Below are 17,110 nucleotides of genomic sequence, written 5' to 3'. Positions count from 1 at the left end.
CCCAAATCCAGCTGGGAATCCTGGGGAGATTAGCAAAGAGCCCCGGGGTTTGTTCTCTTTGGCTTTCCATGGGGTTTCTGCGCCTGCCTGGTGCTCACCCCAGGCTGAAATGGATCCTTTACCTAATTAAAGCACAGGGGAGACAGAAACTTCAGCTTCTGACCCGAACCCGCAATAATTCCTTTCTCAGAGGGGCAATGGGATCGTTATTCCCTGGGCAAACCCTTCATCTGCTCTAGCTCCTCATCGCTTCCAGCAGAGCACAGTCCCAGGGAGCCCCAGGCTGCACCCCTTGTTTGCTTCAATCATTCCCCAAGGATCCTGCATCCCATGCCCAGAACGGCTCTTTGGAGGCACAGCAGAGGACACCAGGGATTAACAATTACACATCTCAGTGCCGTGGATGCCCCTTTGGTTTATTCCAGGGTCTGCAAGGGCAGCCAGGATGGGGGGACCCAACCACTGCCCTATTCCCTTTATAAACTAACAACCCAGTGACCTCGAGCACTGCTCAGAGTGGGAATTCTTTTACCTTCTGCCTCAGAGGGAAGCAGCTTCCACTGACTCCTCTGCAAAAGCTGCTGCAGGGCCGTGCTCCAGCAGGGCTGCATCCCAAGCACTGTGTCCTTGTGGAAGGTGGCCATTCCCTGCTTTCCAGATGCAACACCTCCATTTAGTTTCTCCAGGCTGGGGCAGGGTGAGCAGGTCTGTGGGTCTCAGCACAGGGTCCCTTGCAGTGCGTGGTGGCTGCTGGGGCCTTGGCTACCTCCATAAGCTGTGACACTGGAAGATGAGGAAGTCCATGGACAGTCACCGATTTACATCAGACATCACTGCCATGCTCACATGTTCTCTGCTCATCCCTACCTCCATCAAGAGATAATTTTGTCTTATAAATAGGTCTGGAAAAGCTAAAGTTAGACAAGGAACGAGTGTGGGGACATCTCTTTACCCTTCCTGTGGAATTGCTCCCCCTCAGCTCCAATCTCATCTGAAGCCACAGGTCTGGAGGTACCGGGCAGCTGGTGTGTCCTGCCTCCTAACGGCACTGAAGAGTCCTACACATCTTTGGGAAGAGGGAAAGAGGATGATTCTGTTCACTAAAAGGCTATTTCACAACCATGCACCTTCTCTATTGGATTTGCTTTCCTACCGGACTGAAATCTCATGCTGTGGGAGCACTGGAGACCTGCAGACCGAGCACCATCTCCCAGGGCTCCCATGGATTTGGGGATGCGATCATCATCTGTGGGTCTCCCAGGCTGCCTGGCCAAGACCTCTCAGTCTCTGCTCTGTGGGGAGAGGGTGGCTCAGTCCACTGGCTCCTTCTGCTGCCAACCAGCTCCAGGCAGAGACCCTCACCTCCTTCCTCATGGGCTAGCAAAGAACCATGCAAAGATGAGGACATTGGGTCACTGCCTGCCTGGGCTGGCTCCAGATGCAGCCAAGAGCTGGGGGGTTCTGCACACCACGGCTCCTGCACCATCCATCCCTCTCATTCCTCTCTCCTACCACTGGCAAACACGGGGCTCTTCCCTATTCCACCTCACACAGAGAAATTACCACTTTGTCTGAAACTGCTATTTGGCTCAGAGCAAACAGCAAGAGGAGTAAAAGCCCCAGGTAAGAAATCCGTATCTCTGTGACACTGCTGGTTGAATTTATTAATATCTTATTCATGATTCTTTTTACATCAGTTTAAGAAATATTGGTTTTTAAAAAAGGACAAAACCCTCCAAAGAAGCTGTTTGATTGACTGATTGATCGATTGATTCTCTATTTCATGTGAACTAGCTGCTATTCTGCTTAGAGGTCCCTATGATCTGTGAATCCTCACAAGTACTGACATTAAGGATGCAGAGATAGAGAAGCGTGTAGCTGGGGGACGAACACCAGGGGAGTGGGGGGGGAAGGATGGAGGATCGAAGGTCGCATCTAGACAAACAAAATCAAATGTGTTGGTTGGTCGATTGGTTGGGTTGTTAATCAGGAATCTGGTGCTAGATGTGTAGAAAAGCCCTTTATCCAGAGATCTCCTCCCGCTGTTCCTTGTTCCTGCGGACCTCAGCTGCGTGCAGTTCCTGCAGAGATGGGAGAGACGACACCAGGATGACACTGTCTGCTCGTGAGATCTCTGTTTCCCTTCTCTCCTGCACACTGGGTTTGCATCAGACAAAAGGAGAGACCAGTTTCCCATCTGACACACCACGAGGGCTGCGGGTTGTGCCTGCAAGGAGCAAAGCATCGCATCTGCAGGAGCCTTGCAGGTGGTGAGAACCGACACTGAACATGTTCACATCCCCTCCTCTGCAAAGCTGTCTCTCCATGCAGCCCATGGGCATGGGATGGGCCTGATCCTGTGCCTTTGAGCTTGTGCTTATCAGCAAGATAGTATTTTCTCCTTTGACCTTGAAGGACACATCCCCCCTATTTCTGTTCAACCAGCAGCCTGTTCCCCTGTGCCTGTCACACTGAGACAACCCTGCAGAGACCAGACCCCAAATTCTACCCCTTGGGAATCACCCGCAGCCCTCTCCCGGGGCACTGCACTCGCCTTCTCGCGGAGCCGCTCCCTCAAGGCAGCGAGATGTGCTTCACGGATCTCCCTGCTCAGCTCCATCTTGTAGTTGAGCTTCTCCTCAGCCAGGCGGCTGAAGTTGTTGTTCTCCTCCAGCGCCTTGTGCAGCACTTCCCGCTCGTGTTCCCGCTTCTCCGCCAGCTGCTTCAGCACCTGAGCCTCCTGGGTCTGCCGGGGCAAGGCATCGGAAGAGCCATAAAGCAACCCAAGAGGCTCTTCCAGCCTCTGACTCCCCAGAGGGGCTTCCTGACCATCTCCTCCACTCAAACCCATTCTGCCACCCCCCTCCATCCCATAACGCTCTTGCTTGGAAGATGCTTTGGCACCTTTTTCCTGCCATGGGGCAATGTCTGTGAAGCTCGATGCTCTGCGTGAGCATGAGATGCAAAACTGAGGTGAAATGTGGGGGGGCACAGGGTCACCTCATATGTTGTTCAGCCTGGAGAAGAGAAGGCTCCTTAACGTGAGACCTTAGAGCAGCTCCAGTGCCTAAAGGGGCTGCAGGAAACCTGGAGAGGGGCTTTGGACAAAGGCCTGTAGGGACAGGACAAGGGGAATGGCTTTAACCTGCCAGAGGGGAGATGGAGATGAGCCCTTAGGTAGAAGTTCTGAGGCCTGAGAGGCCCCACACTGTGTGGTTTTAAGAACAGGAGGAGGATGGTGATGGGGTCTAATTCCCTGCCTCGACCAGGCTGCAGAACCTCACTCCATGACTCCATGTCTCACTTGACAATTTACAGTGGGATATGGTGCTAAGTGTAAGAACACTCTCCCCACCCATCTTAGATCAGTCCTGCTGAGCCAGTTTTGGGGTTTGGTGGAATCAGGACCCATCACGCTGCTGCTGCAGGATGTCTCATTACCTTCCTCCTCTCCTCTGCAGCCTCCAGCCTCCTCTGCAGCTCCTCCAGGGACAGGTCCTTCTTCTTGGGAGGGGAGGAGAGGATCGGGCTCTCAGGAGATAAATCTGAAGGTGACTTCAGGATCACTTCGAAGCTCTGGCCTGATGCCCTCTTATCCAGCTGCTTCACCTCCATGTCTTTGGGGGGGAAAAACAGGGACTGTGTGGATCTGGGACACTCAGGAGAGCATCTACTTGATGGCACTGCTCTTTACACAGGAATTAGGGGGTTCCCATGTCCTGAGCTGGGTGATTTTGTTCTATCCCCAAAGTTCCCCTATTAGTGATCAGCTTCATCCCCCCATGTCAATGCAATAATTAAGATTCACAGCATAATTACAAGAAGGCCCTATTGCTGTTAACCCCTTGGATACCACCCCAGTTTGAAGCAGACAGACCCTGCAAGCTGGCAATGGGGAAAATACATGTAAGGTTAATAAAATAAACTATGAAAGGAGACTGAACAGCAGGATCCCCGGCTGAGACATGGATTGTTCCTCCGGGATGAGCTCCCACCTTGCCTGCAGGAACATCACGCCAATGTACGTACCTCCATACTGGTAGATGGTGTTAGGATGGGGCTGGGTGTGGAAACAGGAGCAGATGAGGGAGAGCAGAGACAGCTCCTTCATTTTCTCCTTGTAGGCTGAAAAATAACAGAGCAGCAATGAGAACAGAGTCTAATGGCAGAGGCAGCTCTTTTTCATGGAGAAGTGAAGCAAATAGACACAAGGAAACCCATTTGTAGCTACCAGACTCTATGGGGGCTTTTCCAGGCTGCCGTAGCTTTGCAAAAAGGTGCCCAAGGAGCATCTGTTCTAGAGCGGATCAAATTAGCTGCCAGGGTGGCAAATGCCATGGGAAGACACGCAGCAGGGATTTAGCACAGCTAAAGGTGTGAGTGCAGGATTTTCCTTCCAATGGAGCTGAAATGCTGCAGCCTGCGCAGTGACTATGTCAGGACAGACCCTTCCTCCATCCCACTTGCAGACTCAGAGGTAAAGTGATGCCCATCAATGCTTGGAAACATTGCTTAACCCCTGGCAAGTCAAGAGTATTTCACAGTTCAGCAGTTCTGCAGGCAAGGAGAAGAGGCAGCGCCATGGAGAACAAGTGGGCATTGGAGTGCAGAAATGGTTCAGGGTGCTGCTGACGGGGGACGTGCTGGAACCAGCTTCCCGAGGTTCCTCCTTCCCTGCAGAAGCAGAGCAGTGGATTCTGTCACCACCTTGGCCCACGCAGGCAGAGCTCGATACTGGTCTGCAATCACAGGAAATGCCATTCCCATAACCTTCTGCAAGGGAGGGGGGATACACGATCTCTTCGGGCTCTGCTGCTGTGAGCTCTCCAGTTTGCTTCTCAGTGATCAGCAGCACCCACAGCTCATGGTGGGTCTGTTTCTGGGGCAAACCTCACCTGTATTTTTGGAGTTTAGCACATTTAAGACAGCGAACCGATAGCACACACTTGACAGCCTCAGAATAGGACTTGAAAACAGAGAGTGCTCTGTCAAGGCTGTCATGTTCTTTATCACGAGTGTAGCCCTCAAAGCATCACTGCTATGTTGCAGGTCAGTACCTGAGGCTTGGCAGTGGGGGCTGCTGCCCCTGCCCTGGCCTGAGTCTTTGAGAACACCCAGGCACATGGGGACAGCCTTCACGGCTGCGTGTCCTGCTAAACCTGTCCTAAGCATCCTTGTGCTGCCTTCCTCCTGCTCTCACCACAGGGCACAGCATTCCTGTGCTCTACCTTGGCCCCTGAGTTTCCCACATGTCCTTGTGCTTTTGGCCTTGGTTTGCTCCTTCCTTACCCAGCTCCAGTTCCCACCTCCAGCCAGAGGGACCCTGCAGCCTGGCTGCCCAAGCCACCTGCATAGCAAAACCCTCCACAGGCCAGGGAAGGGAAATCCCCAGAGCTAAGTGATAGGAAGAGGCATTAAACAGAACAACTTAGAAAGAAGCATCATCCTCTGTACCACTCAGGAACATCTTTCAGATCATCTCCTCTGCCTTCCTGCAGCTACTAGGCTGGGTTCACATGCTCCCTTCATACTTGTACTTGTTTTTCCTCCTAGGCACAGAACCTCATCCCAGTTAACACCTTCCCTTTGCTAATGACAGTCCCTGAAGCTCAGATCTTTACTCATCACTTTTTTAGCTTGCTCCACACTGATTTTAACACCCTGCCCAGTCCTGCTGTTAAACACAAACCAAACAGGAACATCTACATCAGCAGTGCCAGCCACAGAGCAGGACATCTGTGATGCTGTTCTTGATGATAAAAAGTATTTGGAGAGCCTCAGAGAGTGCTGCATTGTGCTACACATTGCAATGTGCAGCAGGAAGCTAATGTGTCTCACAAGGCGCTGCCAAGAGCCCTGAGGAGGGTCCCCTGCACTAAATGAGAGACATTATCATTTAATATAAACCTGAGGTCCTTGATCCAGCATTATGTCTGGTCTTGGGTGAAACCAAGACATTAAGAGATGTGTCAAACTCCCAACTCACTCATTTAATCATCTCCTAGCACTTGGTACTGAGCACAGTGCTGTGTATTTCATTACTTGGATGCCAGTAGGTCTGCCCAGTGCTGATTTCATGGTCCTTGGTGCAGATGAGTGCATGCTGCAGTGGTCCTTGCCTTTCAGGAGGGCTGCTGTAGTGCTTTCACACTGCTGCCTCCAGTCCATTGGGATCTTCTCTGTCCCGCTTTCCCTTCTGCAGAGCAAACTGACCATCCCTCGCTGTCAATTAGAATGAAAAGGAACGAGAGGACAAAAGGAGACCGCTCCACTGAGCTGCGGCAGCGCTTTAATGAGCTGTGCAAGTGCTGCTCATCCTCCTCCCGACACTGCAGCCTGCAGCTGCGCCAAGGCCAGCCATCAGATGCAATTAGCTGTATGTGGGCATAGGGCTGGGGAGCAGGGCTGGGACATGAATGGGGGAAGATCCCAAAGAGCCATTGGGTTTGCATGGCAAGGTGCTGGTAGTAGGGGGCCAAAGGTGTGCCTTTTGTGAGAAGCTACTAGAAGCTTCCCTGCATCTGACAGACCTAATGCAGTCAGCTCCAAGAGAGACCCATCGCTGACCAAGGCTGAGCCCATCAGTGGTGATGGTAGCACCTCTGGGATAACAAATCTAAGTAAAGGGAAAAGTTGCTGCACAGGACCAATTGCAGCCAGAGAGAGGACTGAGAATATGGAAGAGAAACAGCCCTGCAGATCCCAAGGTACAGGAAGAAGGAGGAGGAGATGCTCCAGGCACCGAAGCAGAGATTCCCCTACAGCCTGTGGTGCAGACCATGGTGAGACAGCCCATGGAGGTCCACAGTGGAGCAGATCCCCACCTGCAGCCCTCGGAGAACCCCACACTGGAGCAGGGGGATGCCCGAGGGAGGCTGTAACCCCATGGGAAGCCTGCGCTGGAGCAGGCTCCTGTGGCTCTGTGGAGAGAGAAGCCCATGCTGGAGCAGGGGAGGAGTGTGAGGGGTCCTCCCCTGAGGAGGAAGAAGGAGCAGAGACAACGTGTGATGAACGGGAATGGTGGCAGCAGACAGGGACACCCGGCCGGTACCGGGAGGGTCCGCGGGCCCGGCCCGGAGCTGTCCGTTCAGCACCACCCCAGGGGCAGCCCCCAAGCTGGGGTCCGGCATGAAGAAAAGGATGGACCGACCCCAGCAGAAATCACCCCTGATCCATGCCCGAGAAACAGATGGGCCCCTGATCCCGCCCAGTCCAGCAGGTTACACCCCTGGGACACAGAAACATCCCCAGTGATGCCCTCACATGCTTTTGCTGTGACTCACTCCATGACAGACAATAGGTGGTACCTGTGTCCAACACTCTGTTAAGAGGCTAAAAGAAGAAAAAGCATCCTGTAAGGAGAAGCAGATCCTCTGATTCAGGAAATAAAAGTCAGAAACATAACCCCCGGCTCGCTATGTAGGAGACTGTGTCAATGAAGGTCAAACCCAAGATCTCCTGAAGCAAGAGCATATCTCAAGCACAGCTGCATCAGAAGGAGCATGCTCAAAACTCTCAGGGGTACAAGATCAGCACTGCAAACCTCAGCGCTAAAACTTACTTCAGAAGTGTCTGCACTCATGTTTGCAATAGATAGAAGGTTTTGAGAACATATTTATGCCAGTGGACAAAACCCTGGAACCAAGATAAGACAGCTGACTGGACAGAATATGATGTGGCCAACAAGTCCCTTCCAGGAAAGACTGTGTGTTTTCCAGTGCCCAAAGGTACATATTTTAAGAACAATTAGACAGGAAATGCTGAACTTCTTATGTAAGCATCTATTTGCATTTTTACTTTTGCTAATTCAGTAAAAATTCAGCTTACATGGAGCAAATATTGTGCATGTGTATGAATTAGAAAGGCTGGCTCAGTTCCTGAGGGACTCCATACCACTGCATCACTTGGGTCTCAGAGGTGCAACAAGAGCTTTGTCTTGCTGATGGGTAGAGTACTGGGCCAGGCTGCTCACCCAGGTATGAATTAAGTGATACTTCATGTTTCTGTTTAGGCAAACACTGCAACAGAAGCATCGGTAGAAGGTTCATTCACTCTGGTATGGTCTTCATCACTAAGTCATAACGCTTCACTGCGTCGGTATTAGAATTGGGGTGGAACATCACAAATACTGGGGCTGTATAAATTAAGAAGTTAATAAACTGTAGGAGTTACGGAAAATTAGGTACCTTCCAATAACAAAAGGGGTTGACAAGAAAGCTGGAAAGGGGCTTTGGACAGGGGAATGGCTTTAACCTGCCAGAGGGGAGACTGAGATGAGCTCTTAGGCAGAAGCTCTTCCCTGTGAGGGTGCTGAGGCGCTGGCACAGGGTGCCCAGAGAAGCTGTGGCTGCCCCATCCCTGGCAGTGTTCAAGGCCAGGTTGGACACAGGGGCTTGGAGCAAGCTGCTCTAGTGGAAGGGGTCCCTGCCTGTGGCAGGGGTTGGAACTGGAGGAGCTTTAAGGTCCCTTCAACCCCAACCAGTCTGGGATGCTGTGATTCTACGAGTAAGCTACAATCCTACCTAAAAAGATGCAGTCAGATCCTCAGCATTTCTGAATACTTGTGCCCTGTAATCTGCACAGTTGTGTCCTGCTCTGCTCATATTCCATTGCGCACCCCGGGCAACAATTCATCTGTAGCACATTTTTTCATCTAACCTTTCTCTGTGCTGTATACGTTGTGTGGACAAAACTACTTTCTCCCTGTTGCAAGGGGAAGAAGGCTGGTTACCTTCCCCCAGGAGGGTAGGGGTGCTCCCAGCTTCCTTTCCCTCCAGTGACTCCTTCCCTGTGCTCCCTCTAGTGCTGCACAGTACATACTGCACATCCAGATCCCTGCTGCTTCGCATGAGCTCTGTATACAGCATTTATCCATGTCAAGTGTTTATCTCCATGTTAACCCCCCAAGGACCCTACCCAGCGGCTCCCAGAGAAGCTCCAGTGCAGGAGATGCACTGGGGATGGGCACAGAAGCAACGGGAACCATCTTCCCACTCGTGATGTGCCTGGAGAGCGGGATCAGCACCTATCAATCATGAAAACTTTTGTTCTCTGCTTCCTCATCAGACAAAATGAAGCCACAGACTGCTTGAGCAGCCTGGCTTTTTGTTCGGTGGTAAATGACATCCAGCAAAACAGAGTGAAGCCATTGAAGCATAACACTGATACTGAGTCATTCCTAATGAACCAGAGGCACAGCAGGAGTCATTTACGTGAATCCAGGCAATTTCAATGGATGAGGCTGGATGTGCGGTGTCTGATAGCAAGGTCAAAGGAAGGTTGTTACAAGAGGATAATTTGGTTTGCAAAGATAACTTTGGAGAAGAAATAATTGCTTCCATAAAGAATAGTATACCCTGAAATAATGAGAATAGTCCAATTACAAATGTCGCTAAAGCACAAACAGAAGGTGGAGAAGCTGCAGAGACAGGGAACCAGGTCCATCAGCACAAAGAGTGCAGTGCCATATACACAACCAAAGCAACCATAGGCTTGATAAGCCTCGTGAGAACAGCAGACTCCAAATGTTCTCACCTAATCCTAAAAGCAATGGCCAGACCTTCACTTCAGTCTAATTCACCTCCATCTTCTTGCTCCCCAACTTCCAAAAACCACATCAGCAGAGCTCATACCCCCAGAAAACACAAGTGGGCTTTCTTCAGCTCAGCAGTTGTGCCCCCCGCTGATGCGGCTCTCACCATGAGATCCGAGGCGCAGAAGTTACTGTGAGCTCATGTGGAATCATCCATGGGAGCAGGCAGATGCGTGGCTTTACTCTGCCTTCTGTCAGGCATCTGCTAAACTATCACCCAGGAACAGTTTCCAGTCACTGGTTCCCTCCCCTATGGGTTTCATTGGCAGCTTGTGAACACATCAACTGTGCTAGGCACAGCCAATGGATTAGCAAATCACTCAAGGTGGAGCTCTGGAACATGTGGGCTGCTCTCTGGAAAATAACCTGGGAATCTCCTCTTCCATGGGCTCAGGAAGAGAGAAGGGCCCAGGTTCTGTGGCAGACACCCTGGGCTGGGAGGGGATTGTCAAGGAGGGGGGAAGCATGGCCTGGGGTGCTTGAGAGAGCAGATGAAGAAGCCAAATGGAGGCAGATGCCCCAGAGTGGTTGTGCAAACGTGGCTTCAGACAGGTTGGTTTGGACGAGACAAAGAGCTACAGAGGAGCTGGGGGCCGGGTATGGCCACAGTTCATGAGACAAAGACAGGAGCCTTGTCCTGATCCTCACAGAGTACATGGTGCCATCAGGGAAGATACGATTTATGTTTTACAAAGAACAAGGATTTCCTAAGGATTTAGATCCCTCATTTGGATACAGTGGTAATATGCTTCATATAATAAAACAGATAAAAATGATGTGCTTTTTATATATATAAAGTGCCTACAATAGATTCTTTTGGCTTGTAAAACTGAAATCCCAATAAAAGCACCATACATTTCTAAGGCCATATAGACTCCATCAACACCTGAAGAAAAAGAAAACAGTGCTTTTCTTGAGACTAGAGAGATGGGGAGCTTGACAGAAAGGACTCCGAATCTTCAGAAGTGTCAGGACAGGTCAATGCCATTGGGTGCACACCAACACCATCCAGAAAAGGGATTGCAGGGATAACCCAGACCTGCACAAAGTCACACAACTCTTCAGTGTAGGAAGAGAAACTCTCAGGCTCTGTCACAGCACATTTACCATGCCCATTTGTGAGGCCAGAAATGACAAACCAGTGTTTCCTCTTGGCTCCACCTTCTCAGACATGCCACTGTCAGAGAAAAGCCCTCGAGGCTGTGTCACCTTACTGCATCATTTCATAATCTCCTGTCTGTGTTCAACCCAGATGCCTACAAATGATGGGGAAGGTTACACAGCCCCACAGGACACAGCCAGACACAGCTCTGGTGGGGTACAAAGGCCTGGTAAGGATGCTTGGGGAGGAGGCGTGAGGGCTCTGCCCTGCAAGGGCTGCCCGGCAGCAGGGCCAGCACCGCAGCTGTGCCTGCACTGAGCATGTGCTGCCGACCCACTGCTCCTGCACCCACAGCAGCCACCAACACCCAGCCACGGCCCCCATGGTGGTGGAGAGACAAGACAGGGACTGCTCCCCATTTCTTTTCATCCCAAGGATGTGTTTGTTTGAACAAACCCAATAACATCCTCCCCAGGGGGATGAGCCCCTGGGCATCAGCGGCAGAAACTGCAGCTGCTCTCCCCTCAGCACGGATTTGCTTTTGCTGCGAATAAAGAAGGAAATAATAAAGAAAGCAAACAAGATTCCATCCTTAAGGTAAGGATTTGCTCGCCTTTTTCTCCTGCTGTTCCATGTCTCTCTCTGAAGTGCTGTAGGTGATGGGGAGCTGCTCCCCCTCAGGCAGCTGGGCGAGGCTCAGCCCTGCTCCCCCCTTGGCAAACACTGCCTTATTCTCCTTTCTCCTGCCACAGCACTGGTTCCTCATGACTTCCTACCCCTTGGAAGTGTTTCCCTACTTGATCTGAGCCATAAGGAGTGTGATTTCCCTAAAACACACCCTTCCTCCCGACCCTAAGTCTCCTTTGACAGCAAAACTGCATCTTTGGGAAGATGAAATATGCAGTGGGTTGGGAGGCGAGAATGCACCAGCTGGATAATGCACATTACACCTCCATGTGTTTCACCTTCGTCCATCTCAAGTTCGATGCAACCTTGGGTTAGATGGCTGGTGAGGCTGAGCTGTTCCTCCCACCCCACCCTGCAAACGAGGTCCAATCCTGCTCCATAGGGAAGGCAGGAGGACGGGTGGGACCTCCCGCACGGGCACCGCTGCGCACGTTCACCGAGACACAGATCCTCACAGATGTGTTCAATAACCAGAGATTTTCTATCAGAGACATATGTTTTTACAGCGCTGCTTTAGCATCTTTCATTGCATGCAAAGCCCACTTGGGGTTGGGATCAGCTGCATCCTTACACATCCCCCACACCCCTCCATCTCTCTGTCCTTCTCTCCCCTGTGTCTATCAGCCTTTTAAAAGGAGAAAGGGATAGAAAATGCACAGCAGGAATCACGGCAAAGGCCAGGGAAGGAAGCAGGAAGCATTGCCTGGTCTCCTCCTGGCTGGTTCCCTGCCTGGGGGGCACAAAGCACTGCTTGCTTTTCCTTTTTGTCTGCAGCTCCTGCTCAAGCCCTCCAGCCCAGCCCTCCAGGATTTACCTTCCCCCACCCAAGCTCCTCTTTATGCACTGCAGAATTCAGAATTCCAAGAGGAAACTTGGGTATGTTCAAGAAAAAAACCCTCTAACCCCACCAAACCCACCCACTGTTCATTGTACCACTGCAGGCTTTTCTTTTCCTTCGCCCCCATTCCCAATTCCAGCCATTTGAACCCCTCTTTTCCAGTTACAAGGGACAAGACAGGTCTTAGGGACCAGCTGGACCGAAGCAGCGCAGCATCCCGAGGGCAGACTGCCATCCTGCAGCCCAGCCCCAGGCTGCTGGGCAGCCACGCTGCCATTCCCATCACTGCTGCAGGAGGGAGGAAGGGCTTCCCTTGCAGCATTTCATTTCTCCCAACGCCATCAGAGGACCGCTCCCCTGTAGCACCTTCTAAGGGAGAAATGGGAGCTGCAGAAGAAATCCAGGGATGAGAAGCCCTGGGAATACACAGAAACCCATCCAGGATTTGGGTTTGGGGGATTTTTCTAGGGCATTGCTGTCAGTCTCTTGTCTGTGTCTTTCTTTTCCATTTCCCCTTTAGGCAATACAAGCTCTTCACAAAACAAAATGTGATTTCTCATTTCTCTGCACCCAGCTACACAGCATATAAACGGTTCTTAGGGGAAAACGAGCTGTATCACGATACAGAGATAACAATTGAGCATCAGGCAGCAGCACCCTCGTGCAGCACAATGGAACGGCAGCAATATTTTACAATGACAAGTTTATCACATGTGTATTCATATTAAAATAAAAAGCCCACCTGCTATCTTGCATCAGAGGGGTGTGTGTATGGGGGAGGAAGGGGAACAATGCTGCCATACCCGCTGCCTCCTCCTCAGAGAACTCCCCTGAAACACACAGGGGAAAAAACCACCCCAAACCCACAGAATAACGCTAAACCCCCCCCAAAACCTTGATGGTTCTAGAAGAGCATCGATGCTGAGCACCCTAAAAGATGCCTGTCCTACCTGAGACGGTGCTGGCCATGCTGCTGCGGCGGAGCAGAGCGGGTGCTGCAGGAGCGCAGGGAGCTGCGGAGGTGCTGCAATGCTGCGGGGAGGGAGGATCGGCTCAGCTGGAGGGGGCTGCAGCCATCCGCGGCAGGGAGAGCCCACAGAAAGGGAAGGGCTGGGAAGAAGAAGAAGGGTCACTAGTTTGGAATATTAATGAGTGGATCGGGCCTCCTTTCCTGGGTGGCTCTGACAGCAGATCCCTCCCAGGCAAAGATGCCTGCCAGAAACCCAGACCCAGCAAGGGGGGGCAGAGACACACCCAGCCCAGCGCTGATGGAAGATGCTTTTTCCTCCTCTTCCTCCCTTTCTTCTCTGCTCTCGATGAGCTTTTTCCTTCGCTGAAAGCAGAAATAAGCAGAAACAAGGGGGCTTTTTTTGTTTTAAACCATCCACTCCAAGGCGGTGCCCACCTGCAGGGCCAGGGCTGGGCTCTGCCTTAGCTTAGGCTGACGTGAAAACCACACACCCCAAACCCTGAAGCAGCTTTAGGCAGACAGCAAGGGGAGGAAGGATCCCAGGCAGGCACAACATCTTTAGGTATCTATTTTTTTGCACCGGGGCACAAAAAAGGGCTGCAGTTTTGGGGTGGAAACTGCTGTAAAAGTAGAGGAGGAAGAGCAGAATGGAGCCTTCTGATGTCAGTGGGGCTGCTCTGGGTTTCTTTTCCCTGTTCCCAGGCACCAGAACCAATTTTCTTTTCCTTCTCTATTCTGTTTTCCATCATTTCTACCATTTCCATTGGTGGCTGTTGCTAGGGGGCAATGCATCTGTGCCTGCAGAGCATCACACACGTCTTTGGGACCGAGGGACCTTTTGCAGTCCCTATGCCACACGGCTGCACTGAGCCCACCTCAGGGTCTGTAATCCCCCCCAGGCCCTGGTCTTATCCTGCTGCTGCACGTCCCCTCTGCTCAGGAGCATCCTGAATCTCCCAGCACGCTGCAATGCAGACACTCCCAAACAATCCCAGTGCTGCAGGGAACTACAGGTTGTGTGAGGAGCTGTTGGTGCTCTAGCTTGGCCCTGGCAGCAACTACTAAATTCAGGCAAAAAGAGATTTTCCCTTTTTCCTTATTTTTTTTCCTCTATCTCCATGTGGCGTATTCCTACAATGGTGTATATAAATGAAGAAAACAAAATACTATAGAAAATAGGTTTAATTCAGAATACTATTAACACTATCCACAAATCTTCAGTGCATGTTTGGAACTGGAGCTGTTTTATTACCCCTGACTGTTCCCGGTTCTGTCCAAGGCTTGTTTTGTAGTTGCAACACCCTCTACTTTGTCCTTGGGTTGAATCTTTCGGCTTGGAAGGTTATCTTAAAGCCAGCAGGCTGAAGTTTGTATGGTTCAAGACCACTCGCTTCATTAGAGCAGCCTTACGATACCTAAAGGGGCTACAAGAAACGTGGAGAGGGGCTTTGGACTACGGGCTGTAGGGACAGGACAAGGGGAATGGCTTTAACCTGCCAGAGGGGAGATGGAGATGAGCTCTTAGGCAGAAGCTCTTCCCTGTGAGGGTGCTGAGGCGCTGGCACAGGGTGCCCAGAGAAGCTGTGGCTGCCCCATCCCTGGCAGTGTTCAAGGCCAGGTTGGACACAGGGGCTTGGAGCAAGCTGCTCTAGTGGAAGGTGCCCTGCCCGTGGCAGGGATTGGAGCTCGATGTGGTTGCAGCCCCAAAAGGTAATTACAAGTGTGCTTCTTGTGCTCTAATCCTCTGTGCTGCTCTGACAATTTTCTTTTGATCCCTTCCTCTTCTTCCCTCTTCAAACTCTATCCTTAAAATAACTCAAGGTTCATCCTAGGGACCCAAATGGCACAATGACAATCCAGGTCTAAGACCAACAACTTTATTTATCAGGTCTGTATGCCGACCTAAACAGAAGCTGTATCTTCAGTTAACCTCCCCAGTTCTTTTGCAACCTTCATAAGAGATAGGTATTTCTCCTTAAACTCACAAATTCAGTTGTTCCTGTTATCGGAAGGAACTGGCACATGGTGCTGACGAAGCCTCACCAATGCTGATGCTGCAGCCCTGGTCACCTAAGGTAAGTGGTGCAGAGAAGAACCCTCCCAGAGGGTAAGGAGCACTCAGCTGGTGCTGAGTCACGTTTGCTGCTGGACACCAGTACGTTGCTGACTCACACTGCCTCTTTGGGTCTGGTAACCTTCCAGCTCGCCTCTCACAAAGGGAACACTGCTTCAATCGTCACTTAAAGACGTTAAAATAATCTGATTTGACACACTACGATGTTATCCTTCAATGAAGTAAAGGAGCATTCACAGGAAATAATGACAGAGTATTCCATGTATTTAGGAGCTTTAAACTTTAATCCTCCACTATAAATACCTCATCCCACGCTCTCACTTTACAACCTTTACAAAGCCGTTTCTTTTGCAGCTTCATCTCACACAACTGGTGTCAAGTTAAAGAGTCCACAGGCAGAAACAGGAGCAAAATCAGTTGTCACGTTTTGCATGGAGCTCCACGAAGATCCACGGGAATAACTCGGTGCTCTCAAGCCCAGCTGCTACAGTTAAAGGCAGTTTGCAATCCAGGCAAGTTCAGCTCAAGGAGCTTAAAGGCTGGTGACCGAACAGCAACAACCATAAGCTCCCCTATCCCAACACCTAGAATGTCCCAGAAGTTTAAGAGATTCCATATATTCCTTTCAATTGTTATTTTTCTTTAAATATCAGAACACTCCTAAATAGAAACAAGCTGTGCAGCTTCCTGGGAATAAATGCATCTTCAAGTTAGCATAAAACAAGCCACATCCTGGTCTACATCTATGCACTCACCATCGAACGGCGTGAGATGCAGTAACAAAAAATACATAGAGATGCATGTAAAGTGTTTTGCCTTAGTGTCTTCCTCATCTAACTGCGTAAGATGGGGTTTGGGGGATCCAGGTAAACCATGGCTACCCATTTATTAAAATCCTTGAGTATTTTCATCAGTTCAGAGCAGCTCAGGGGGCACCACAACGCATCCAGAACCAGCAAGTGAAACACTGATGCGGCTGCTCCCAGCCTCGACACCGCATGGGAGCTGAAAGCTGCAAGAATCACATTGAGGAAAAGCAGGAAACAAAGGGGCAGCACATTCACCCCTAACAAGAGACATTGTTCTGAATACAGATGCTACAAGGCTCAGCGTAATGACGCAGAAACCCTTGTATCTTGCAAGCTGAGTTTCAACAATGAACGCTGCAGTGCTTTGCCTCCTCCTTAGACAGCAGTGCTGAAGGGCAGCAACGTGCAGCACAAAGCACAGCAGTGACCTGGGAACAAATCCTGGTCAGGGCATCGCTGGTCACTCATCTCACCTGAGTTGTTATGAACGGAGATGCTCCAGAGGGACCAATTAGGGCAGAGAGGCTTTAGAAATCATGGAATGGTTAAGGTTGGAAGGGACCTTAAAGCTCATCCATCTCCAACCCCTGCCACGAGCAGGGACACCTTCCACTAGAGCAGCTTGCTCCAAGCCCCTGTGTCCAACCTGGCCTTGAACACTGCCAGGGATGGGGCAGCCATAGCTTCTCTGGGCACCCTGTGCCAGCGCCTCAGCACCCTCACAGGGAAGAGCTTCTGCCTTAGATCTAACCTAAATCTCCCGTTTCAGTTTAAACACTCATCACCCCTTGTCCTATCGCTCCAGTCCCTGCAGAGTTCCCTCTCCAGCATCCCTGCAGCCGCTTTGCTGCTTTTAGCAACCAAAACGCCAACCTTCTGCCTCTGTGGACCCCTTCGGACTCGATCCCCTCCTGCCCGGTGCCGCTCGGGCCTCCACAACAGCAGCACCAACCTCTCCGTTCCCCTGTGCCCAGGCCCCGCCGCCATGCTCGGCCCCACCGTCCCACCCCGTCCCCATGGCAACGCCGCAGCTCTCGC

The 17,110-nt window shown here is 51.1% G+C and overlaps 1 protein-coding gene across 1 annotated transcript; it reads right to left on the bottom strand.

Moving 5' to 3' along the window:
- Positions 1 to 2,021: 2,021 nt before the first annotated feature.
- STMN3 (stathmin 3) lies at positions 2,022 to 4,129 on the bottom strand (the record flags this gene model as incomplete). Its single annotated transcript, XM_080627730.1, has 4 exons — positions 4,030 to 4,129; positions 3,442 to 3,617; positions 2,555 to 2,746; positions 2,022 to 2,081 (listed from the first exon to the last, which is right to left on the bottom strand). Exons 1-4 carry the CDS (start codon positions 4,109 to 4,111, stop codon positions 2,022 to 2,024), a joined length of 510 nt encoding a protein of 169 aa, XP_080483856.1. The 5' UTR covers positions 4,112 to 4,129.
- Positions 4,130 to 17,110: the final 12,981 nt, after the last annotated feature.

This window comes from Psittacula echo (assembly GCF_963264785.1).
Source record: "Psittacula echo genome assembly, chromosome: 12".
Taxonomy (NCBI): domain Eukaryota; kingdom Metazoa; phylum Chordata; class Aves; order Psittaciformes; family Psittacidae; genus Psittacula; species Psittacula echo.
The sequence above is the reverse complement of the archived record's forward strand: the minus strand, read 5'-3'. Positions and strand labels throughout refer to the sequence as shown.